The sequence below is a fragment of the Halichoeres trimaculatus genome, unplaced genomic scaffold (assembly GCF_033239565.1).
Source record: "Halichoeres trimaculatus isolate MK-OKI-2021-1 unplaced genomic scaffold, fHalTri1.1 fHalTri1_scaffold_8, whole genome shotgun sequence".
Taxonomy (NCBI): Eukaryota; Metazoa; Chordata; class Actinopteri; order Labriformes; family Labridae; genus Halichoeres; species Halichoeres trimaculatus.
In genome coordinates, this window is record NW_027437186.1 from 28,244,043 (window position 1) to 28,268,631 (window position 24,589).

At 40.4% G+C, this 24,589-nt stretch overlaps 1 protein-coding gene across 1 annotated transcript; it reads left to right on the forward strand.

Moving 5' to 3' along the window:
- Window positions 1-5,803: 5,803 nt before the first annotated feature.
- Window positions 5,804-24,589, forward strand: LOC141795167 (uncharacterized). The gene is made up of 16 exons (XM_074675957.1): window positions 5,804-6,353; window positions 7,759-7,809; window positions 11,388-11,482; window positions 11,745-11,868; window positions 13,202-13,251; window positions 15,355-15,460; window positions 16,300-16,458; window positions 16,536-16,653; window positions 16,729-16,790; window positions 16,875-17,000; window positions 17,091-17,185; window positions 17,259-17,399; window positions 17,497-17,693; window positions 17,829-17,958; window positions 22,388-22,581; window positions 24,352-24,589. The coding sequence occupies exons 1-16, from the start codon at window positions 5,804-5,806 to the stop codon at window positions 24,587-24,589; spliced, it is 2,436 nt and encodes an 811-aa protein (XP_074532058.1).

Consider the following 24,589-nt stretch of genomic DNA (forward strand, 5'->3'; position numbering starts at 1 on the left):
CATGTGACTTCACTTTTTGTAGCCCAATCAGATAACTCACTTTTTTTTTTTTTTTTTACTTTTTCAAGATGTTTCTATTGTGCTGCATTTGTGACCTCATCACTCTTTGTAGCTTTATTTTACTTGCTGAAGACCATTTCAACAAACACGTAAACAATAACCTGTATAGTTTTGTTTTTGACTGAAATTAATTTCTTTTGTTTGTATACAACACATTTACCAAGTATCCTGATGAATTCTTCTCATTTGGGTCTTTAATTTGGAAAATAATTTGATAAAAAAAAAAAAAAACAGAATTTGTTTAATTACATACAGCAGGCAAAGAAACATACGTTCAGAGGAATGCATGCTTTAACTTAACAAGAGACTAGAAATCTAAGGTTTAACTACCCTATTTTTCAAGTACAGATTTTGCGCCTTCCTACACTTAAAGTCTGTCACAATTTATGTTTGATGTTATGCACGATTTCTCTGTAAGCCCAGATAAGTTAAGTCAACTTAAAAAGTCTAAAGTAAACAAGTTGCCTGGGACTCATGATGGCTAAACTAAAAATCTAAGGTGCAGAAAAACACATTTAAATGAGTCTTCTAAAAATATTTAAGAGAATGAATTTATACCCAGTAAATCATACTATCCATATATCCATTATCTTAACAGCTTTTTCCTTTTGGGGCCAACTGTGCATGGTGAGGCACACCCTGAACAAGTCTCAGGGTTAACACAAAGACACGTTCAGTCTCGTTATTCACCCAGTTAAACATGATGAATAAAAGTTAAAAAATGTTGTTTTTTTTACAGGTAAAATGAGGTGTTGCCAAGACTAAGGGCGAATCACAACTGTCACTTTTACCCCTAGAACATCAGCAAACGCCAATCAAACATCAAGCAAATGTTACTGTATTCAGAAGCTATACTATGGGCTTCTGAATACAAATAATACAGTAAAGTTTGCCTTTCTCATGTAGCTAATGTAGCCTCTGCTCTAGCTGTGGCTGTTGCTATTGCAGCGTTAGGGAGATAATTATAAAGAATGATTTCAAACACAACCCACGATTCAACACATGGCTTATATTTACTTGGAGTAGCAAAGGATTTGACGTCTAATGAAAATATCGATATCATGGGAAATATGTTATAATCCTTGGTTTCAAGTGAGGTCCTGGTTTGTCTTTGTTTCTACAGCTGTGTGCCCTTCACCTTCACCTTACTGATAATTGAGAGAATGGATTGAGTCAACCAACAGTGACTGGAATCAATATGCATTTAAAAAAAGCAGGTTTACTTTATTCTTTAAGTTAACTTATACACATTGTACCTGTTTTTTTTCACTAGATGTAAAATCTGTGCATGATGTGCGGTGAAAAATGCAACTTAGCTTTCTTTGTTGTCTTGTCAGGTGATCACAAACTCAGGAGCTCATAGTGGAGACAAGTAAAATGCTTCCATGCATATAGAGATTCTGATTTAATGAGCATTTTGCAGCAATCTGTGATGTTTATCTGCAGCAGAATGACTAGGACAACATTGTGTATCTGTATTTAAAAATCAGAGGTGTTGAAAAAAGGCCGACCTGCTACCATCTGTGAAAAAGTAATGAAATCTGTATAAATCTGTCCCTCTTACATCTCTCCATGTGCTGAAACTCTCAGCTTGTATTTTGGTATTTTGGTTCTGCTGTGTCATGACTGACTGTAAACTATTTTCTCTAACTCTAGCTGTGAGATCATGTTTAGTTCCTTTCCTCCCTGTGGAAACCATCATGTGGGTCTCTTGAGTGACACGAGTATAAAGGCACTTTTCATTGCACGACAAAGAGCCTCCAGCCGGGCACTGAGTCTGTCAGCTGGACTCCCACCGAAATCACCTGGAGGTGCTGCAGTTTAGAGCCTGGCAACCAAGACTCTGTGGAACTTAATTACCTGAGAAGTTCTGAGTGTTTGGACAAATAGAGTTGACTACTGTAGCTTATATCTGCAGAATTATACAAGTACACGCCAACAAATAGTTAAGCTTAAATTAGAAAAGTTTCTCCGTCTGAGGTTGGATTTATTTGGGAAAACACAGTCAGTGCTGTTAAAACTCTAATTAAGTCAACCTTTGTGGTGGATTTTAATTCCCACACAGAGCTGAGTTTTCCATATGAATTAGACTCATGAAACGTGTTGGCGCTGACTGTTATGACAGAAAAAGATATGTGGAGTAACCCCCAAACCCCAGGAAGATAATGGCGACTTCACAAACTGCAGACAGGTTAATTTATTAGCTATGGAACTCGAGAGAGAAGTTTCCTAGACGTGAAAACTGAACTGCTGCGGTGGTAGAAATGGGAGAAACAGAGGGAAGTCGTGTGAGAGAGAAAGAAACAAACAGTAGGAGCTTCCTTTCACTTCAAAGACAGACAGCGAGGTGAGAGGTGGATCCTGGCGTGGTAATTATTCCCATCACTCTACTGTCACTTTCTGGGTGTGAGAAAAAAGCAGGGATATCATCTTTTCATGCAACACTCAATGTGGGTGGTGTGGCGAAATGGTTTTAAGCTGATGCTTGGATGACTTATCGTGTAGCAGGGGAACAGGACCGGGCCTGTGGAATGAAGGAAGTGTCATCTGATGCCATAGGGGTTGAAAGAGCTGAGCATCCGCCTGCCCATACTCTCACCTGTTTCCATAAAAGCTGCAGATGACCCGCACAGAAATTCAACACGGACTTGTAATAATATAATAACACGCCCTGACACTCACAGTCATGCATGAACATGTGCACCTCTGCACATTCACAGGAGGATGAAGTTAATACAGTTAGAAAAAAGCGCCAGATCAAAAACATGGGCTGTAAATTTTAAGGTGATAAAATCTGTGATGAGGCTATAAAAATGAGTCATTCAGGAGGAGTTATTAAAACGATTCAATTGTTTCTGCAATATGAAAAGCAACATGAGCAGAACCTTTGACCCCTTTCATGTCATATGGTTAGAAGAAGTCTTGCTTTGTTTACTTCTTCCTTTACCATATTATTTACAGTAGTGGAGGTGGCTTTTCTGCAGGGGGGTTTGGGCCTTGTTTACAAAAAAAAGCCTTTTTTTTGTGATTACAGTTAGAAAAGAAGAGCATGAGGCTGTGATGTCAACACTGTCAGATCAACAAATTACACTGCAAGAAATAAAGGAAAGAGGGGAAATCTCATATGGGCAACAGCGGCATGGAGTGTCATCCTGCTGGAAGATGAGTACACTGTGCTCATAAAAAGATAGACATGATCAGCAACAGTACTTAGGTAGGGTGTGGACTTGAAATCATGCTCAGTTGGTATGTAGTAGCCCAAAATGAGCCAAAACACCAGCAGCAGCATGCTAAAGCATTGATCCGAGGCAGGATGGATCTATGCTTTCATGTGTACTCCAAATTCTGAGCCTACCATCTGGATGTGGAGCGTAAACCTAGTCTCATCAGACCAGAAGACATTTGTCAGTCTTCTGTTGTCCAGTTTTGGTGAGTCCGTGTGGGTTGTAGCCTAAGTTTCTTGTTCTTGGCTGACAGGAGGGTCACCCGGTATGGTCTTCTGCTGATGCAGCCTGTCTGCTTCAAGGTTGGATGTGTTGAGATCTTTGTTGTAACCAGTGGTTGTTTGAGTCACTGTTATTTTCTCTTTTTTGGACCATTCTCTGCAAACCCTGGAGATAGTTGTGGGTAAAACCTCCATTAGATCAGCAGTTTGTCAAATATTCAGACCAACAACAATACCACATTCAAAGGCTGTTTGATCACCTTTCTTCTCCATTCTGATGCTCAGTTTGAACTTCAGCAGCTCGTCTTCACCATGTCTACGTGACTAAATGCTTTGAGTTGCTGGCGTGTGGTTGCCTGACCAGATATATGCTAAATGAACAGACAAACAGGTGTACCTAATAAGGTGTGCAGTGAGTGTAAGTAATGGCTTTGAGTTACTTTTGACAACCTCTCCCCTGCAACCAAAAACAAAAAACAGCTTTTGCTCTTTGGTTGTGCTCGTTTTTGACAGTATTCTTTTTTTTCTCAATTGGAGACGCAATTCAAGGAAATACAATGGTATTAATCCAAAAAATACAATGCTCTCCTTTTTCTTTTTCTTTTTTTTGCTTTAACAAAACCATAAACATTGCCTCTACATTCAAAGACGATTATAAAACACAAAATCAAGTTCACAAAATAAATTAATTGAATGTATCATTTTAGGTTTAGAAAAAAACAAAGTAACCAAATGAGCAAGCACTGAAATAATTTAAATAGATAAAGTAATTAATTAAAAGGGGGGAGGGGACAGTCTAAATTGGAGGAGAGACTGGCAATGACTAAAAACAGCCAAGAAAACAATTCAATTTTTTTGAAAATTTGCTAGAACTGCCCTTCGCTGTTCAATTTACTTTCTCCATTTTAAGGAAAAACATAAAATTTCTGCCATGTTGAGCAAGAAGGGGGTTTTGAGGACTTCCAAAGAAGTAGGCTTTGACATCTTGCTAAAAGGGAAGTAAATGCTAATACCTGGTATTTCAAGGGGAGGAAGTTGCACTTAGTTAAATGAGATCCCGTATATTGCAGTAAAAGGGTCCATTTTAACCTGAATCCCTAAAACTTTTGACGATGCGGTAAAAAAGTCAATACAAAAATCAATAGAGTCTAGGACAGAAAAAGAACGTGACTCAAATTGCATGAAGAGGCATGACATCTCTCACATCGGTGTTCAACTTAAGGAAACATTTTAGACAATTTAGCTCTAATTAGGTGGACTATATGCACGATTTTTAATTGTATAAGCTGTCATCTAGCACAAGGGGTTATTGAATTTATGCAGTGGATCACTTTATACCACCAGTGGTCAGTTAAATTTACCCCCAATAGTTCTCCAAGGTGATTTTAGATTTATTAAAAAGGGTTGCTCTTGAAACCCATGAGCTTGTCATAAATATCAGCTATCAGAGATTTTTGATAAGTTTCTTTTTTGATAGTAATGTGAAAGCCAGTGATGCTTGGGTTTCAGGGAAATTCTCTACAATAGTTTTAGAACAACATCACAACATGCTCTATCTCCTTGCCTTTCAGGTTTCTTATCAGAGATGTAACTAACAACAAACACAAATGCTTGCCTGATTTCATTTTAAGCTCCTTACGACTCTCTTTGTTTTCTACATTAAATATGATTTTCCTAAGATATCATTTTGGCATAGACTCAGTCTTATTAAGTCCCTTTGAAACCAGAGCTGTACCTAAAAGCTGCTGTTTAACATATCAAAGCCTGCTGATTAAGGCCTGCATTCATTTCAAGCGTTCACCTGACCTGGAGAGCATGAGACACTCTATTTTTTACTCCTCTCTAAGCAACACGTTATACATGAGTGTTTGTGTTGAGTGCAGATGCTGTGGCCAGTGTTATATCTCAGAGGTGTGCTCGCTTGTTTGTCTCTCTTCAGTCGCTCAAATTTATCTGATCAATCTAAAGAGCCGTTGTTGAGCAGTATAGACGAGTAAAGTCAGGGGAGAAGTCATGGCAAGAGCAGAAGCAGGGAAACAGCGGCCTCTCAGACAGCGGTGGAGAATCTGCATGCAGCGTCTTCCTCACAGGCTGCTCTGCTGCTCATGTTTGCAGGGTGAGGAGGGGGGCCCTCTGCAGGAGCAGGAAACAGAGATTTGCGGGGGCCCTCAGCTTCCACACTTGGATCAACGGGGATCAGATGAGAACGAGGTTATCCAGATTACAGTGGAGGATCTGGGGATAGTTAACGGCAGCTTCAGCCCGCTCGATGAGGAACCCCTGACCTCCAGGAGCACGATGGCCCGCTCAGCCAGCTCTGTGTCGGCCTGCCCCAGAGCCCTGAAGAAGAAGAAACAAGTGAAGCCTCTGTCATCCCTCCCGATACAGCCGCAGGGAGAATTTGCCATCGTCTCCATCAGCGATGACGAAGAGGACGACCAGCTCTTTTTTGAGAGTGGCACTGACAGCACGCCAGCTTCTGGAAGTCTTCTACAGCCTCTCATCAACCTGATCCCGCCCACTCCCTCCGACGTCACCGACGATGATCAGTTCTTTGACGTTTACTCAGAGGAGAGCATGGTGCACGTATCAAGCAGTGATGGAAGCTCCGCTGCTGGAGACCAGGAGAGGATGGAGAGGGCGGAAGAAGAAGAGGAGCCGGCAGAGAAGTTCACTCTGCCTGAGAATAGTGCTGACAGTGATGCTGATTCCAAAGATAGTCTGAGTGATCCGTTTGGAGAGGAAAGCGAGACTGAGCTGGCTAAAGATGAGGAGAAAGAGAAAGCAAATCACAGGTTCTTCTGTGGGGCCTTCCAGGTGGCTCATCTCCCTGAGCTGTCTAAGAAAAGTGAGTCACAGAAAAACCTTATTAGACAAAGTCTGGTAACATTAAATCAGCCCAAAGCTAATGAACAAGATCACATGGTCATTTGCTGTGTACTAACCATGTAATAGATAACCGACCCTTGCAGTCAAGACCAATTTGATCACAAAGTTTTACTCATTCAAAGACAGTCTATGGAGCATCTATTGCAGCAACAATTTCTGTCTAACTCCTCTCATTGTTGGTCTGATTGTGGTAACTTGATAACTTATTAAATCAAAGAAGTAGTCTACAATGTCTTAAGGTTTAAGGACTCTGACGTCCATAACAGGTACCTTTGGTTTGGTTATTGTCAATGCTATAAAAGTGATGACACAGAAGAAAAGCATGGCCCAGCCGCCACTTGTTCCGTTGTTTCTTTGACCTTGCAAATCTCATAGATTGGCCAGATTTAGTGTCCAACAATAGACAAATTCATCTTGCAAAGCTTTGAGCTGATGCTTTCCAAGATCAAGTATGATTGGACCGATCAGAGTCAGTTCCCTTGAAAGAGGAGATAGCTTCAGGTGCAGTTTAGTTGTGATTTAAGCAGGAAGAAAGCCTGTAAACAAAGATGACCTTGGAAGAAATTGGTGGACAATTGGACAATATTCCTTGGAAAGAGTTGTGTACAGGGTATGTGCTTCTCTTGTGTAGTTGTTAGTGGCGATGCACACTCTTGCTCCAACTGACATGGTCAATTTTACCATCTGTAGTTTGGCAGGTCCCTGAAACATGAAACATTGTTTTTGTTGTTTTGATTGTGCTGTGTTTCAGGAGACACATTGTTTAGACAATCCTGTTTATGCCTCTAATCAAGCAACTGGCCAAGCTGTTGCACTTGCACCTGGTCAGTTCTGACTGGACGGCCATGATAGCTGAAAGATGAGGTAGCAGCAGGTCAAGTTTAGCTGTGAGCAAGAAACTGCTAGCCTGAAGACAATTTGCTGACAAGCAGACATTTCTATCTTTAAAAAACAAACAAACAAAAAACAGTACAGGCCTTTCATTTGCAGGTTTGTCATCAAACTTGTAGACATAGTTTACTGATTGATGGTTTGATAAGATGAATGTGAAATACGTCCCATAGCATAGAGGTTTTTGCTCTAACTAGAGTCACCATGAATAGATGTAATGTGCCTCTTCAGTCATTGTGTGTCCTGATGGACTATAACTTCCCTCCACTTGAAATTGTACTGAGTTTGTGCATCCTCAACTGTCGTAAAAGCTCCCCAGACACATCACCTTGTTTTTCCTAGATTTGGCAGTTCATAAACAAGCCAAAAGAATCAGTTTACAAACAGCTCAAATGTATTTTTATGTTTCTTTAGTTCCTGTTCCAGTAGGATTGTCGTCACAAGGCTTCTCTTGGTTTCTCTTTCTGTCACAGTGAGCTACAACACCGGGATCAATCTTCTGTCATTCACCGAACACAACCTGGGTGAGTTCTTCTGAAGTAACTCAGAATAGTGTTTGTTTTTCCACCGCTCTGTTTCCATTCTGCAACCCCCAGGTGAGAAGTAAACGGCCCTAGATGACTCTCTGGATCACTCCATCCAGCTGTTGAGCTCATGTATTGCATCTGCATTCTGATCTCAGTCCCCCAGTCTGAAGAAATTGCCATCATTATGTGACATGGCTACAGTACCTAGAACGCCTCCTTTGGGAGCCCCAGAAGTTCCCCTTTGTTGGATTCCCTTTTTAGCCTTTGTGTGTGTATTCCCAGAGCGTGGCTGGGCAGGTGGTTCCCAGGTTTTGGGTTCCTGTGACTCAGCATGCTCTCCTCCCTCGCTCGTCTCTCAAAGAGCTTCATTTCTTTTCAAACTACCCGAGGACAATGCTACTGGAAATGATAAGCATCGCTTCTGCCTATCCATTACAGAAATGTGCTGAAAAGTTCTGAATCTAAAGCTGTGCTTGGTCATTAATCCTGTGTATGTGTGTGTGTGTGTGTGTCTGCTTGTGAATGGTTGTCAAAGTGTGTCATGCACCAGATCTGGATTGCTCAGTATGTGTGTGGAAATGGGCAGAAATGACCTCAGGATTTTAAAATAAACACTGCTGTTGTGGTTCGTCTTTTACAAAAATCCTTTCATTTGGATTTAAATTTGGTTTACTCTCACTTTGCCAAACAAAAAGTTGCTTAAACTCACTATCTTGCCAAAGTGATAAGAATTCTACAAAGCCCAAGAAGCAGAAGAAAGCTACAGGGGAGAGTGATACAGCCCGAGCTAAAGGCTAAAAGGGCTAATCTGTTTGTGATAATGTTCATTCCAACCTACATGCAGCAGTTTTTCTGCAGTGGTCTGTTCAAACTTGAGAGTCTATCAATAAAATGAATAGTGAGGTCGCGTTAGCTCTGCTTGATAGATGACTGGCAAGAAATAGCTAACCAGGATTTACTAACGTTAGACGTAACAGACACGTCTCAAAGCACCGAGCTGTCAGCCATGCTAAATATAAATGGCTACTTAACTACATACAAACCGACAGTGTTTACTTGTTGTCATGGTAGCCTACAGATAAGGTGGAGTTAGGGCTGCTGATGTCACCATGTATAACCAGCTACTACAACATTTGCTTGATGTCACGTTTCAAACCATAGCACCACATAACTACGATAAATACCTTCCCTTAGCGTGTTGTATCCAGTAAAAAGTTGTCTTGAACAAAGAAACACACTTCACTAAAAGTAATTTGTGAGACTCCAGGCCAGAAGGTGGCAAGGGAGTGCAATTAAAACAGATCCTCCTCCCATAGCATCTTTAAAGACACCAGTGCAACACATAGGGGTGCACTTTCTTGAATGCCATGGCTGCACAATCTGACTATTTGCTGACAAAACATACTGCTATCTTTAAATCCTGAATTAAATGGCTGTTATATGGTTTAAACTTGCCACCTGAGTGTGCATGTGTCACCTAAAACCCGTCACGCCTCAGAGGACTCACTCATCCTCGGACTTCTTCTGGGAATGATGTCCTTCCATCCTATTCTGGTGATTTCACCCTGTAAGGAAACATCAGTCTGTGCCCCTCAGCCTGCCCATAGTTTCCTGTCGCTTTTTGTTTTGATTGGCCTTTTCCCGATCGTGGTCGACTGTGTGAAGTTTAAAAAATGGCTGCGGTATGGTGGGTGTACTGGAGGATCCAATTTTTTTTTCCTCCCAGCTCTCATGCATGGTGAAAAAGAAATCCCAGAGCGAGACTGGAAGTGATTTTCTCAGAATTTCAAAGACACACTGTTGTGTCTGAGGTCGTCTGGAGGAGGTGGCTCCTGCCCGTCTTCACATTTAACCAACACTCATCACATTTCTCACTTTAAGCAGAGACAGTTCTGAGTTTGGGTAGCTTCAGGCTGCAGACTTCATGATCCTCTGACTCACAGGCCAGCCAGGTGATGAAGAGAGTGCCAGCTCGCAGAATCGCAGCCCCCCCTCCCTGTACTCCACTGTCTCTCCAGGACCCAGACAAGATTCCTCTGCTGACACACATAAACCAATTACACCGTCTTATCTGATTCTGCCTCCATCTAAACCTCTGTCCATGTCAAAGTAGCCTTCCAGAAACAGGCCTCTGAAATGAAAACCATGTGTTTAAGAAATTAGGGGGGATATTTTGATGGGTAAACTATTTGAAAAAGACTTCTGTTGTCTTTTTATCATCCGTGGAGGTTTGAAAGTTGAAGCTGAGAAGTGCAAATGTTCAGGCATCTATCACTCTCACATCACAGAGCAGTGCTGCCTGAGAAAGCTGGATGCCATGTTCTCAGCCTCATTCGTCTTGCTTGTTATCATAGCAGAAAAAAAGATATCCCGCTCGTTGACCAAGTGACATTTGGAAAATGTAAGAATATGAGCTTTCTGTGGGAAAGAACTCGGGTTGTCAGAGAACTATGTCATGGACCAGACAGATTTTAGTGTGTCTAAAAGGTTTCCAAGCAACCTCATTAAGCGGCATCTCGTATCAGCAATAAACTGCAAATAGACCTGGTGACCTGCAGGAAAAAAAATCTACAGCTGAAGGAACAGAGAGCCTTAAAAGGGTAAAAACAATGGGCCTCTTTCACTCACCAAATTTTCTCTCTCAGACCATTTGTGTGGTTTTCGAGATCCTGACGCTCACCGAAGTTTTCTTATCTGGTATTTGCCGTGGGTCTGAATAAAATCCCTATTAGACGTTTCATGTTATTAAGTTTTTTGTTTGGTCTTTTTTTCTATTTGCAACCATGCATTTAAATAAAATGCCATGAAATTGGCAATTTTATGATTTCTCTTTCTTTTGATTAATGCAACTGTTGGTCTTTCCTGCAAAGTCCATAGCAAACATCAAGTCAGTCCATTGCGGCAACTTTGGCAAAACATTTAGCCTAGACCTCTTAAAAAAATATTACTCCAAAATGTTTTGTTTAAAAAAAGAGAAATGTACAGAAGTCAATAAGGGAAAAAAAAGGAATGTACCATATACATAATTCTGAGATTAAAGTCAGAATTTTCAACTTTTGATGTCAGAATTCTGGTTGTTTTTCCCATATTTACTATATTTAAATAAATAAATACATAAATAAATTAATTAATATAGGACTTTTTTCCCCAATTGCCTCAGTCTTTTTCCCTAGAAATTGGCTTATTGGACAAAAAAATATTTTTGTATCAGGCTGTGAACACATTATCTTTGGTGTAAAGTCAGATGTTTTGATATGGATGCTGAAGGGCTCCCCTTGGCTTTTTGAACCTCTAGTGGACACTAAAGGAAATGCAAGTACTTCTTCAGTACATTGACAACATGGGGTTGCTGCTTGGTAGAAACTAGTACTAGAGCTTAAAAATGTTCTTCAATTTGAGAAAAAAAAATAAAAAAGCCATTTTGATCGAAACTGTTCTTGAGAACTGTTTCGAAAACAGATCTTTGAGAAAAGAAATTGGTGCGATGGATGGGTGAGGCTAAAACGCCTTCTTGCTCTTCAAAGATAAACCCTGAGACCTTAACCATGTGTTACTTTGTCTTTATTATTTTTCAGATAACCTGAGTGGCAGAGATGTGATCTGTGCTGACATGCTGAAAACAGATTTTCATCTTCCAAACACCAACATGGACACATTTACTCACCAGCCGGTATGAAGACCATGCCGTGATTATTTTTACCCTGAAGAGTTTTCTCATGGTCCTGTCTGACTGTAAATCACATGCTCTTTCTATATAAAAGCATCTCATACAGCTTTGATTTATTTAAAGGTGTCTGTAGAGTCTTTGCACATTCCTGATGATGTGACTTTATGTAGTTTAGACAGTGACTCTAATTCTCATGAGGCTGAAAGTACGGTGAATTGATTTGATTGGTCTGGATTTTCAGTCTAAATCTCGTTTTATGTGACAGAGGCTGATAACTCGCTCCTGCAGCCTTGAGGACAAGCTGACCAGGAGTGCCACCTTTCACGCTTTAACACAAACGAGTGAGCGGAAGGATGAGGGCACGCCACGAGAACGACGGGTTACTGTTGGTGAGTTTGATACTATTATGTTGACTATGTAAATAAAAAAGGCAAAATTACTTGAGTTTACAAAAGTGTTTATATTCAGGTAACATCAGCTGTCATTAAATAAAGTCCTACAGCTGAGACTTTTTTCTACAATTGTTTGTCATCCAACTTGCAACACACAAAGAAGCAACTGTGTGTTCAGATTAAAACCACAGCTGAATCCCACCATTAACTAAATGCTCAATAACTTGTTTAATGATGTACATCTGTTTGTGGTGAGTCTCAGTTTCACTGTAAACAGTAAGTTCCACAGAGGCCTCAATATGTCTTCTTACAGCAGTATCAAGCTGCAACACAAACTGAGTTTCTCGTGATCAGACAAGATAAGATGCACATTTACTTGTCCCACAATGGGGAATTTACAGAGTTACAACAGCAAAAGAGAAAGTGTTAGTAAGAAATATTACAATGAAAATAGATCAATACAATAATAAAGGAAGAGTAACTTGGAAAAAATACACACTGAGCATAACATACAGGTAGAAAGTCTTCTAAAAGGGTGGGACATGTTGCCCATTGGAGATGTCAGCTTGGCCATCTTTCAGAGTCCACCTCCACAGAGTCCAGACGGTCCACAGGGCCAGAGGGCAGCCTTGCATAATACACTATTTGCATGTAATTGTCATGGTTGCTTTAGGAGACAGGAATAATGTTCATAGAGAGACAGAAAGTGCACGCCCCTGAGGGGTCTGAAAAGTTGCTCAATATAGTGAGAAAGTTGCTAAGTTGGCAACACTGGGGCAAAGTTTTGTTTATCTCAGAATCCTAGAACTCCTGCTTTTGCTCTCCATACCGACTGACATCCTGCTGATAACCTGATTGGTCAATATGACTGGTTGGATCCATCATTTCTGATGCATTCCAGGAAGTGACTCGGTTTTTATTGACTCAGCATCTAGCAAATTTATGTCTCAGTGTCTGTTGATAAGAGAGGAATTGAAATTCCTCAGATTACCAACAGTAGCTGCTGAGATGTTATGCTGGATTGTGATCTGCCTGCTTTGCCCTCCACACTGACTGTTTTTTTTCATTTACAACTAATTCTGCTGAAGAGTCAACACTGATCAGATTAAAAACACACAATGACTGGCTCTCTGAACACCCACTATGCTTAAATCCAGGCTCCACCTATAGATTCTACATAGAGTGTACATGCATGTATGAGCTGGTTTGTACAACTGTAAACAAATATAAATTAATGTGAGATTTGAGATGCTAAAAATGTAAGATTGTGATTGACTTTCCCCCCAGAGGGCCCCAGATACTAAGCACCCTTTTTGTGCTTTCCTTGCAGCATCATATATGCCCCAGTCTACGGATCAGAATGGAAACTTCCCTGAGAAGGTACTGTAAACCATCAAAGCAGGGCCTTCAGGGTGGCATCAGCATGGAGCCCAGAGCTGCTGCAATTACAGAATACACTCTGTTTATATTTCCCAGCTCACTTGATCTGTCAAAGCAATGACTTTGCAAATAGTCACTGGATTTTAGTCTGTGTCTCCGGGATTTGCCAAGTGAGATTTCTTTTATCCTTAGTGAAGCATGTGTTAGCTGAGACACAAAACGGAAAAGTTTTTTTTCTGAGGTAAATTGCTCGTGTCCTGCATCCATTATCTCCATTATTGTTATTTTCTCCCCTAATCTATGCACCATGTATCTGGAGCAGCCACGCCTCACACTAGACCTCCACACTGGGACCTCAAATTGGACTAAATGGCTGAAACTATAGATTATTTGTCTAGTTTTGGTGCACTAACAGGGCTTATTCTTCAAGCCTCTCTGCCTTAAAACACAACAGTGATATCCTCACATCATTTTTTCTAATCACTCCTCTGTCAGGTTGTAAAGCCTCCACTGGCAGCAGGAAACTGCACTTTTCTTCCCATGAACACGCTAAACAGAGTCTGTGACTAATGCATGGATCAGACTGAAACCTGTGTTTAAGTTCTCAGCTAAAGCAAACTTTTCTTTGTCCTCCTTAAACATTTGTTTACAGTTAAACACACATATGCATGTATTGTCTGTGATATGTTGAAACGTGGATATTACTCACAGTCATACACATTATTAATCAGAGACACAGACAGTGATTAAGCGTTAAGGAGTTAAACCTTGTTTTGTCTTGAAGCATCTGCTACTATTAGATAAGTTTAAACATGCAGAGTGATTCAGTTTTTCGCGTCACTTTCTGCTGACTGTGCAGTTCCCAGCATGGGCTGGCTTCATGTATTGACATCAAATACAACCGTTTATAGATTTATGAGCTGTAAATAACTGATTAAAAACTTCAGTTCAGGAGTTTTTTCTTGTGTCTCGTGTGTGGAGGACCATGCCTTTACAGATTTAACAACACATGATGAGCACTCTGGCTGTTTTATTGACATTAACACTTGACTGTCTAAAGAGTTATTGTTAAGGTTTATCTAATCCACAGATATTTCTCAAGGACTACATTTGCCCAGATGACAGAGATCTCAAACTACAGTCTATTCATCCATCCAACCATTCCATCATCAATCTGTTCACTCATCTGTCCATCCATCCACCCATCAATCCCTCCATGTATCCATCAATTTATTAATCCATTCATCCATCCACAAGTTCATCCATCCATCTGTCAGTTCAAATGTTCATCCATCCATCTGCTCCTCCATCAACTGATCAATACATTCATCCATCTGCCCCTCCATCCATACATCCATCCATTCAGTGTTCGAATAACACTTTTCAGTTCAGGCTTTTGGTTGTATGTTACAGCTGCTACTGAGTTCACCTGAGTGTAGGGATGCGGTTGAATAGATCTACGACCAGTTGAGAAAAACATGTTGTTCATAACCTCTGACAAGGAGGTTATGTTTTTGGTAGAGTTCGTCTGTCTGTCCGACTGTCTGTGAATGACATTACTCATAAACTAACGAACAGATCTTGAAATTTTCAGGAAATGTTCAAAATGGGATAAGGAAGAAGTGATTAAATGTTGGAGATGATCTGGATCACCGTCAGAATACAAACATTTTTAAATAACTCTTTATAATTGTGAGATAGGGCCGTTTTCACCATATGTGTATATAACTCCACGATAAATGGTTGGATTGCTTTGCAAAACAATACAAGACAAGGTCACCATAATGTCAGATGTAAAAGTACAATCCAGGCCACGGCAATATTCTGGAAACTAAGATCAGGAATATGAAATATATACTGGGTCATCATAATTTTCAGCACTGCCAGGTAACAAGTAATGGTACTAGCCTGCAACGAACACCAAACTTTAGCAGACAGTCTGCTAAAAGGGAGTATACATTATAGTAGGACTAAAGTGTTGCGTGACAATCACAATATGCTTGGCGGAGGTCTGCATTCTCTGAGTTCTTTTCCAGTTGTTATTTTGTTAGTTTTGGTTGATTTCCACCACAGTCTGGATATTTGTAACTTTGTCATCATCAGGATACTGACAGGACAGAGGCCCGGACTCTCCGTGAGATGAACACAGAAGAAGTCTGCCAGTGGTTCATCAGTATTGGGCTACAGAAATGTCTCTCTTTCATCAAAGGTGAGAAACATTCTTCTTGTACTGCATCTCTCCCTCTCTCTCAGCTCAGAGGTTACACAACAACTTTAAATGCTGCCAATCTGATAAATCCTCACAAATCCAAACAATGCAATAATATAGATCAGTGAGCTTTAACTGTCAGAGGAAACGAGTTTGTTAACTTTTATGATTTATCTTTAGCTCAGATCAAATCAAAACAGAGAGCGTTTTTAACTTTTTCATGTCTTAGAAAATAAGTTCGCAGCTTTGGAAAAGCAGAAAATCCAGACCACATTAGAGATTAAATCATATGTAAACAGCAATGTAAAAACAGGAGTAAACTTTAACCCAAGTGACTCATGCTGTCAGTGTTTTGGGCTGAATAAAATATAGGACATGATTAACCAATCAGATTAAACTCTACATAACCTCTACAGGAGCAGGATGTATTTATGATAGCATATTGTCATACAGTCAATATATTTAAGTTGTTCAAATGAAACCAGGCAAAAAGTGTTGGGATGCAACTGATATCGCTCCAGTTTATATATTACAGTTTTTCCCCCATTGGTTTGGCTCATTTCTTGAAACAGAAATCACATTCTCAAAACCCTAAGATCATTTTGCAAAACAGTCTTATAGTTCAGCAAAACACCATAGCTCACTTGCAAAAGCTCATATCTCTCCTAAAACTTGCCAATTTGCCAATCAGTCATTTAAAAGCTGATCTGTTTAAACTGAAAAGAAACTTTTTTCCATCATGTTTCTTCTTTCAAAGCTTTGTTATAGATAGCATGTTCTTGTTGGGGGCTTACTGTATCTGTTGGATTTACGGCAGTGATAATATCTCTCTCTTTCAGAAGCCAAACTGTGTGGAGCAGACATTGCGTCAGTGGATTTGGACACTCTGGATATCCTCCACATCAGCACATTGGAGGAGAGAGAGCTGCTACTGTCGGCCATCTACAACGAGCTGCATCCTCCCAATACTGTCAGCCAAAGACTGGACTCACTGCTGGGTAACCTTTCATCAATCCAACATCAGAAAACACAAATCTTACCTAACTGTGTGTGAATAAAGTGGTTCCTCTTGCAGAGTCTTTGGGTCCTGATAATGTGGAGGCTTTCACTGCAACACTGGTTTCAATGAGCAAGTCCAAGTCCTCTCCTCATGTGAGCTGTCTGAGCATGAACCGACGATCCCTCAAGCTGAGGTAGAGTCTGTCAAATGCAAAAAGAAGAGCCAAATAAAGGTTTATTTGAATCTCATGTCCTATTTTCCTCCACAGGAACAGCAGCCCAAACATCACTGCACAGAGGAATTCCCAGCTCATAGAGATTACCATCAACGGTGAATATCTGGAATTGTTGAAAATTCAAGCACTCCTATTACTATGATCAGCTTTTTTAACTCTTAATGTAACATCTGTTGTAGCGTCAGAACGTATTGTTCACCTCAGAACCCCGAAGGAAACAACAGTTGCAAAAATCATGGATTCATGTATGAAGATGTTGGGAATGACAGAAGACAAGAGTCACTTCATGCTCAAAGAAAAAGAAGGTGACAAATATGGAATAAGAAGAACATCAAATTAGTTAAATCCCAAAAACACACATTCATTCAGCCATTGTGCATGTGGTTTGATTGTAGATTCACCAGAGGAGCTTCCATTGGATCAGCAGATTGGGATTCTGCTGACGTCCTCATCAGAAAACACTCAGCTGGAGCTCCACATGTGCAAAAAGGTGACATTGATGGCTCCAAAAGTATTTGTAAGGCTTTAACAGATTAATAACTTCAGTTTTGAATGCATCAAAGGTTAAGTCAGACAACGCAGAGGTCAACATGAATGAGAACAGCAATGTGAACAAAAATGTCCAAGTGACCCAGCCGGCGAAAGAAGAGAGGATCAAGGAGCTGAACCAGCAGGTGGATTCACTGCAAAATGTCATCCTACAGGTAAGTATCTCTTACTGACAGTGATCATAATACACAAGAGATGTGCAGATATTGAGTCATATGACAACTGGTTTTGAGTATGATCCTGTCTCCACAGGTCCAGGAGCTCCACCACGGTCTGGTGGCGTTCTGCTCAGAGTTAAAAAGCATGGATAGAGACGTGAATATGGACAGACTCGGCTCTGTTGAGCTGAAGCAGAGATTGGAGCTGGTTAAAAGCCGACTGATGGACAAGAAGCAGAGTCTGCAGGAGCTCAGAGACAACATGAACAACTCTGCAGCTTACAAGAAGAAGTAGGACCCTCTTCAATAATCAGGAGCTTGATAAACAGTGTATACACTTATACCACACTTGTGGAGATAGAGATGGTTTGGAGTTGAATAATTATATCCTACATCATTTCATGACACTCCTCCATCTCGGTTCAGACAGCTGGACGTTCGTCTCCTGGAGAAGATGAGGCTGAACTGCCAGGTGTTCAAAGAGGAAATTTCTATTGTTCATCTCACACGACAGGTGGCTCACCTCCAGAGTGCTCTGCAGGAAAGCTACGTGAAGGTAACACTACTCAAAATGAGTTTATCCAAAGGTTTGTAAATGACTGACTCAACTGTAGCCTTAAAAGCAAACTGAGTATGGGAGACTCAGTCAGTCGAGGTTAATCAGCTTCAGGTGAAACATAAGCCTCTCTCACACACATGGGGTGCTGTCCTGAACATGTCTGGACATTTCCCAAAGTGGGGTGCATGGCAGGGTGAAAACTTACAAATCAGCTGAACAACACATTTAGACAACCTTTTCCTGCAAGATCATTAAGACTGAAGACTTACAGAGCCTGCGTGTGCAATGCAGAATGACTGTACCAGTTTAGCATCGAACTAGGTTACAGTGCATGATGAAATAGCTGACATTACTGCATGCAGGTACACACTGAATAATAACACATATCTTCTCTGCACAAGTTGAGAACAAATCTTGTAGGACAAAAATGTCAGTCCATGTGACTAATGTGCTGAAGTGACTAATTTCCAACTCATTCAACTGGGCATTTAAAATCCAAATAACATGATCTCTTCTAATGGTTAACACTTGAAAGCACTAGCTCCAACAGCCTTCAGTCCCCTGTGCAGGTTTAGGACCTTATGCCTGAGTTGTCTCCCCATGTCTGGTTGAGTTGTTGTATCAGCTTAAGCAGACAGAGCCAACATGACACTTTATCTCCATTTACAAGAGCACCATAACATTAAAACAACGGCATGCAACCAGATGCAATCTGTGACTGTTTACATCCAGGTAGTAGAGCTTTAGAACATCATGTTTTCATGCCTTTCATGAGATAGGAGACAGTGGATGGAGTAGAAAAGGGGGTGAGAATGGGGTGTGACCTGGACTGCTAAGCCATCTGGGCTTCTGTAAACTGGGAATTTATAATGAGGAATTTAAAAGTAGGGTCTGCAGGAATTTTTGTTACTTGTTAGTAGACACAACATTCAAATTGGGCTCCTCCTTAACAAAAAATAAGTTAAAGAAAGAGTGATTTTTGAGTTGCGGGTGATAGTGTTTGTTGACTAAACATGCACATCCTTGCATGCAATAGTGTGCAACGATGGTGAGTCCATTAGTAAGACATTGAAACCCTGTATGAAAGCAAATGGATCTCTACCAAAATAGGATGCTTTGAACACTTGTACCATCGTAAAAATATCCCTCTTAATATTTTTAACCTTATCGGAGTATGTCATAGTACAATCTTTTAAGTTTAATTGCTTCAATATAATCATACTATGAAATAGTGGATTTGTCACACTCTGAGAGAGGTGGAAACCACCTCCTGACATGAGAATAAAACATCACATCCATCATCTTTGATCTTCACCTCTCTGTTCCCCTGAGTGACAACACAAAGCTCCATTCAGTGTTCTCTGTTTCATTAAGCTGTGCAGTTAGTCCCGTTGTGAGAGTGGACACTCAAGCCTGAGTGAATTCTTTTCGATGAACACGCACTTTTCCTGAGAAAACGATGTTTAGCGCTGACATCCGAGAGCCTGTGACCATACCAACAATGGAATGTGTGTGACAAAAGCCACAGAGAGCGAGCAGTGAAGAAATGGGCCAGCGTGTGTAAAACTATCTCCATCTATCCCCGGAGGAGCCCACTTCTTTTTTAATGTGGCTCTTTTATCCCGCTGGAGAAGCCCTAACGAGGTGCCATGAAAGGACACACGCGGCTTCGGCTTTGAAAGGTGCCCCGTGTCACGTTGCCGCCCCGGGGCCACGCTTTTTTAGGTGCTGAGTTTGTGGGAAAAGCAGCAGCGCTAATGTTTATCATATGACCTAATCAGAGTTAACACACAGGTCAGAGCTGAGGAGCAGCCTGGGAACTGATGGAGCTGCCGCTCTAATAAGGAGCAGACTGCCCTGTATTTGGTCTCGTAGGCTGCCCCGCATTACAGACAATAAGGAAATATTTCATCATCGGACGGCTAATCTCCAGGATCTATTGCAACTGGGGAGCATCAATAAAGCAGCCGACAGGAAAGCAGAGAGAGAAACAGAGGGGAAGAATAAAGGGAGGAAGGGAAGGACAACAAGTGACGGAAATGATTTCAAAAGAGCACTTGAGTTTGGAACATTCATTAAACTAAACACAGGCTCTAAAACAGAGGAAACTGGAAGAACTGATGTTCCCACCTTATCTTTAGTCTCACATGTGCACCAATGATGACTGAGCAGTAAAACAACAAGGAGTCATGAGGTTTTGTTAAATGATTTAGGGCCAAAACGATGCCAAGTACATATTTGATATCACAGAAAGGATTTAGAGGTGGTCCCAAAACAGAAAATTGTTCAAGTCATGAGAAAAGAATAAGAAAATAGAAAAAATAACTGTGTTTAAGGCGTATTTTCCCATACGCCTGTGTTTATTGCGACAATAACGTGAAGTCACGATTTTTATGAATACTTAATTTGTTGTTCATTTGTACACATCCAAATTGCTCTGGTGACTTTTTTCCTACCTTCACATGATTTTGACTAAGTCAATGATCTGGTCATTAAATAGTTTCTTGTGATTTTTTGATTAATTATGAAATAGTTTCTGGGTGCTTTTTAATCAATTGTCAAAAGTTTTTGGCGACAATTTGATTAATTGCCAACATAAATCAATCAATCAATCAAAAAATAATTAAATAAATAGATAAATAAAAAAAATTGTTGAAAAAATTAAAATTCCTTGAGATTATGTGATTGAAAAAAAATAGTTCCCAGTGATTCAATTTATTCCCAACTATGTCCTGGCAAAAATTTAATTAATCACTGAATAGTTCCCTGTCGCTATTAGATTCATTGTTGAATAATTCCCGCTGACTGTTCAATTAATCATTATCGTCATATGAATAGTTTGAGCTCACATTTCATTTGATAATCAAAAATTTTTTGGTGACTATTGGATTGACCTTTGAATAGATTCCAGATAAACTGTCAATTAATTCCCACTCAGTAATATGCTTGAAATGCCCATCCTGCTTGCAAGCACAAATAAATACCAATATGCTCTTTTTGGGGCTTAACTTACAATAGAAATTCAGAACTTTATTTGAACTTGTTTTATTTGTCATTTTTTTAATGTTCCCAACCCCCAACATGGAAGTCTCCAGTAGAATCTTCCTGCTTTGTACCATGACAGCTCTAAGTTTAAGTTTCATGTTTGAAGACTGAACTTTTAATTGTTCCCTAACAGTTGGCGGGATGTGTCCTGTGTGTATTCAGGATATGCGCCCTGTGTCTGGCCCAGGTAGTCGAGGATTTAATCAGATCTTTTGAATAAACAAGGCAAAATATGAAGAGAAAATTCCGTGGCCTCTTGGCTCACGTCCAGCACTGAGGCGAGCTAAAAGGGAAAATCATGCGCATTAGGGGGTGCTTTTCAAGGGGCTTCAGCTGCGTTTCCGCGAATATATCCTGTCTGGCCTGCTTGTCTGAGGAGAGAGAGGCCTTAGATTTGACCCCTGACCCAGGCAAGGCGGCATCCATTGCTGCGAGGCATTCACATGGCATTGAGGGGGAGAAAGGGGGAGAAGGGGAGAGGAGGAACGCTGGAATTCAGCGGTCAGACTCACAAGTTTTTACTGATCCCTGTGAGCTACTTTTGGTGTGATCTGCTCCAAAGCTAATCAGTTCATCTTGGTGGTCTTCAGGCTTTAAGGCAGCATCAGGGTTATGAACTGATGACTTCCATGTTGTTGTGTCTGCGATTTTCAAGGCTTCCTTCCAAGAATTAAGCTTTTACATAATCTCTAAGAAATGACGGCTTACCTCTGAGATCTTAAGAGATTATTTGACCTCATGGTGTTATGATTTTCTAACATTATCAAACATTTAAGCTCCTGTGAGATTTGGACTGGTTATAAAACAGGCTGAAACTAACACACCTCTGTCTAAAAAAACCCCAAACAAATACAAACAAGCATAAAGATGAATTAGTTATATTTATTATGACAACACCCGATGTTCTTCTGATAAGTTTTCTGCGTTTAAAGTTGCTTAAAATCTATCTCTGGATTTTTATAGAGATGCACGTAACTGGATTTTTGCTTGAAATTGGATATTATTTCAAGCTTATATTTTGGCTGATACTGACATAAATCAGTCTTTTAGTTAATATAGAGAACACCAATTCTCTCCTTTACACAAATATGCCTGTTTTATTCATATAGCACTAATACAAACAGACTTTGCAAAGGATTTTACGTCATAAAAACCCAACAATGATAATCTAATCAAAACATAGCGAAAACTTATTGGCTTAATAGTAGAGAAAATCTAGTCGGAGTGTTAACTTTGTGTGTCTTCTGCTGTATTATACATTTTATGATTTACAGCTACTGTATCCATAAAACTTACCTGTGTCTTCAGGTAGGAACAAGTGGTATGAATCAGTGTTTGCATTTACTCATGTGTATGTGTGTTCTTGCCATTTGTGGTTCAGGAGAAAGCTCAGAAAAAGAATCTGGCCATCGGCAGCCTGAGTCAGCTGGTGTCGCCGCAGTCTCCTGCCATGCTGCTGGTCGTTCAGGAGAACCAGACCCCTGACGGGTGTTACGGCTTTACGTGTTGCCACAGAGAGAGCAGTGGGCTGGTGGTAGTGAAAGCGGACAGTTCTCACCTCCGTGTGGACGACAGGTAACACATGAATACACTCCAGGTTATGCATCCACAGTTAATGATAAATAGATGGTTAAAGTTCACAAGAGGCCAACTGAGCCGGTGAGCTCATCCCTCCCTTCTCAGTCATCACTCTATTTTTCTATCCTTGGTTACTATGGACACCCATCAGGTATCGGCCCCAAAACAAGCAAACAGAGCAGTGTAATGTGTAATACTTGGATGAACACGAGAGTGAAGAGAAGCAGATGAAAGGCCTTTGTATAATTAAGTAATTACTGTATGAAAACATGTAGATACTAATAAACCCATGGCTTTCTGACACGTGAGAGCACACACGCACACACACATACACACACACACACTTCCAAAGTGCAGCTGACATCACTATGAGACCGTCCTGCCAAAGACAGAGAAATGTGCATGACAGTGCAGAGACAGAAAAGTCTTTGAGTCTCTCTGTGTGTGTTCACTTGTCAGGACATCTATGCCAGGCTTAACACAGCCAACGAAAACACACAAAGGATTGTTATATTATATCTTTCAGGATTGCCATAAAAGTAACTAATTAAAGGACTATTTGTTTAAAATATTTCATTCGAAATGATAAGTGAATTATTTGATTGTAACTGTTGGTGGTTATGGAAAGTTTAAAGAGGTTTTTCTCTTGCTGTCATAAGCTTTTTGCCAGATCACCATTCTCTATTATTAAAGACTTGACAGACTTTTCCTATTCTGGTTTTCAGGTATCAAATATAAACTCTGGAAATTCTGTTCACAAAGACATTGTTTGCTCCATGACTAGTCTAAACAAATTCTTAAGTTGTTAAGTTAACACTTTCATCTCTAAATCCTGTTTTATTTTGGGCCCAGAAGTTGCATCATTTTGAATACAGAGCTGAAACACAGTGCTGTGCCTCAGGTCTTATAAGATGACAACATTTAGCCTTTGAGAGTGATTGGTAAATTTTGGGGACAACTTAGCAGAAAATCAATGTTGCAACCTAAGGAGCGAGACTTGAGTTTGAGTTGAGAGGTTGTATCTTAAAATCAGTTGTTTGCAGAACTCGCAGTAAATAAAGACTGTCCAGACTATTTGGCATTGGCAGAGAAAATCTGGCCAATTTAGAAACCCACAGCACTGCTGCTCATCCCACAAATGCCTGTTTCTTACAAGCGTGGCATCAATTAAATGGGAAATAAAAAGGCTTTACAATGACATGATTTCTGTTGGCAAGAAGCATTGTTATAACTAGTGTTGCTGACTCCTTAGAAGACAAAGTAGCTATTGGCTGTCCTAAAAGTTTCTTAACAACGCCATCATCTTATTTGCATAATTCACAACGTGTGTGTAACTGTCATGGGTGTTGTAGGTGTGGGGGATAACATCACTAGAGAGACAAAAAAATGACTTAAACAACCTAAATACTTGAAGAATTACAAATTAACTTGCTTTGTAAATAATAACAAAAGATTTAGATGCCTTCTGTTTTATATGTCCTATAGTATAAGGCTTCCAACTAAGTTTATGATCTAAAATTATTCCCAATCAGATAGTTGCTTTCTTTAGAAGTAATAAAGTGAGTAATGAGATCATTTTCTTGTTATCTTAAGCAAAATGTACTTCTCCCCCCTGCTGGCCATTGGAAAGAATAAAAGTTTCAGGGAACTTTCACCCTGGTGTTAAATGTGAAATTCACTACCTGAATTTCTCAATGTTGGACTTTTTCATATCCTATATGTTAATTGAAAGTCTACTCCTACTTGTGTGTCTATTTGGTCTTGTAGATTGGTGGAGGTAAATGGCATCCCAGTGATCAACTCTTCGACTGAGGAGCTGACCGACATCCTCCTGCAGGGACCCACTGCTCAGATCGTTGTCCTCCGCCAGCCCCCGCCCAGCCTCCCAACCCAGCCTCTTCTCCTGCAACACATGGTCAACTCTGATCCCCTACCCCCAATCTGGACTGAAAACACTCCAGCTCCAGTGGAAACCCCTCCACAGCGGAAGGTGATGGCCATCTGA

Bases quoted from the DNA above. Each gene is read 5' to 3' on its own strand.
- LOC141795167 (XM_074675957.1), top strand. From the start codon at position 5,804: ATGGCCCGCTCAGCCAGCTCTGTGTCGGCCTGCCCCAGAGCCCTGAAG. The intron at 6,354-7,758 runs GTGAGTCACAGA...TTTCTGTCACAG, and splicing joins CCCTGAGCTGTCTAAGAAAA to TGAGCTACAACACCGGGATC. The intron at 22,582-24,351 runs GTAACACATGAA...TTGGTCTTGTAG, and splicing joins CACCTCCGTGTGGACGACAG to ATTGGTGGAGGTAAATGGCA.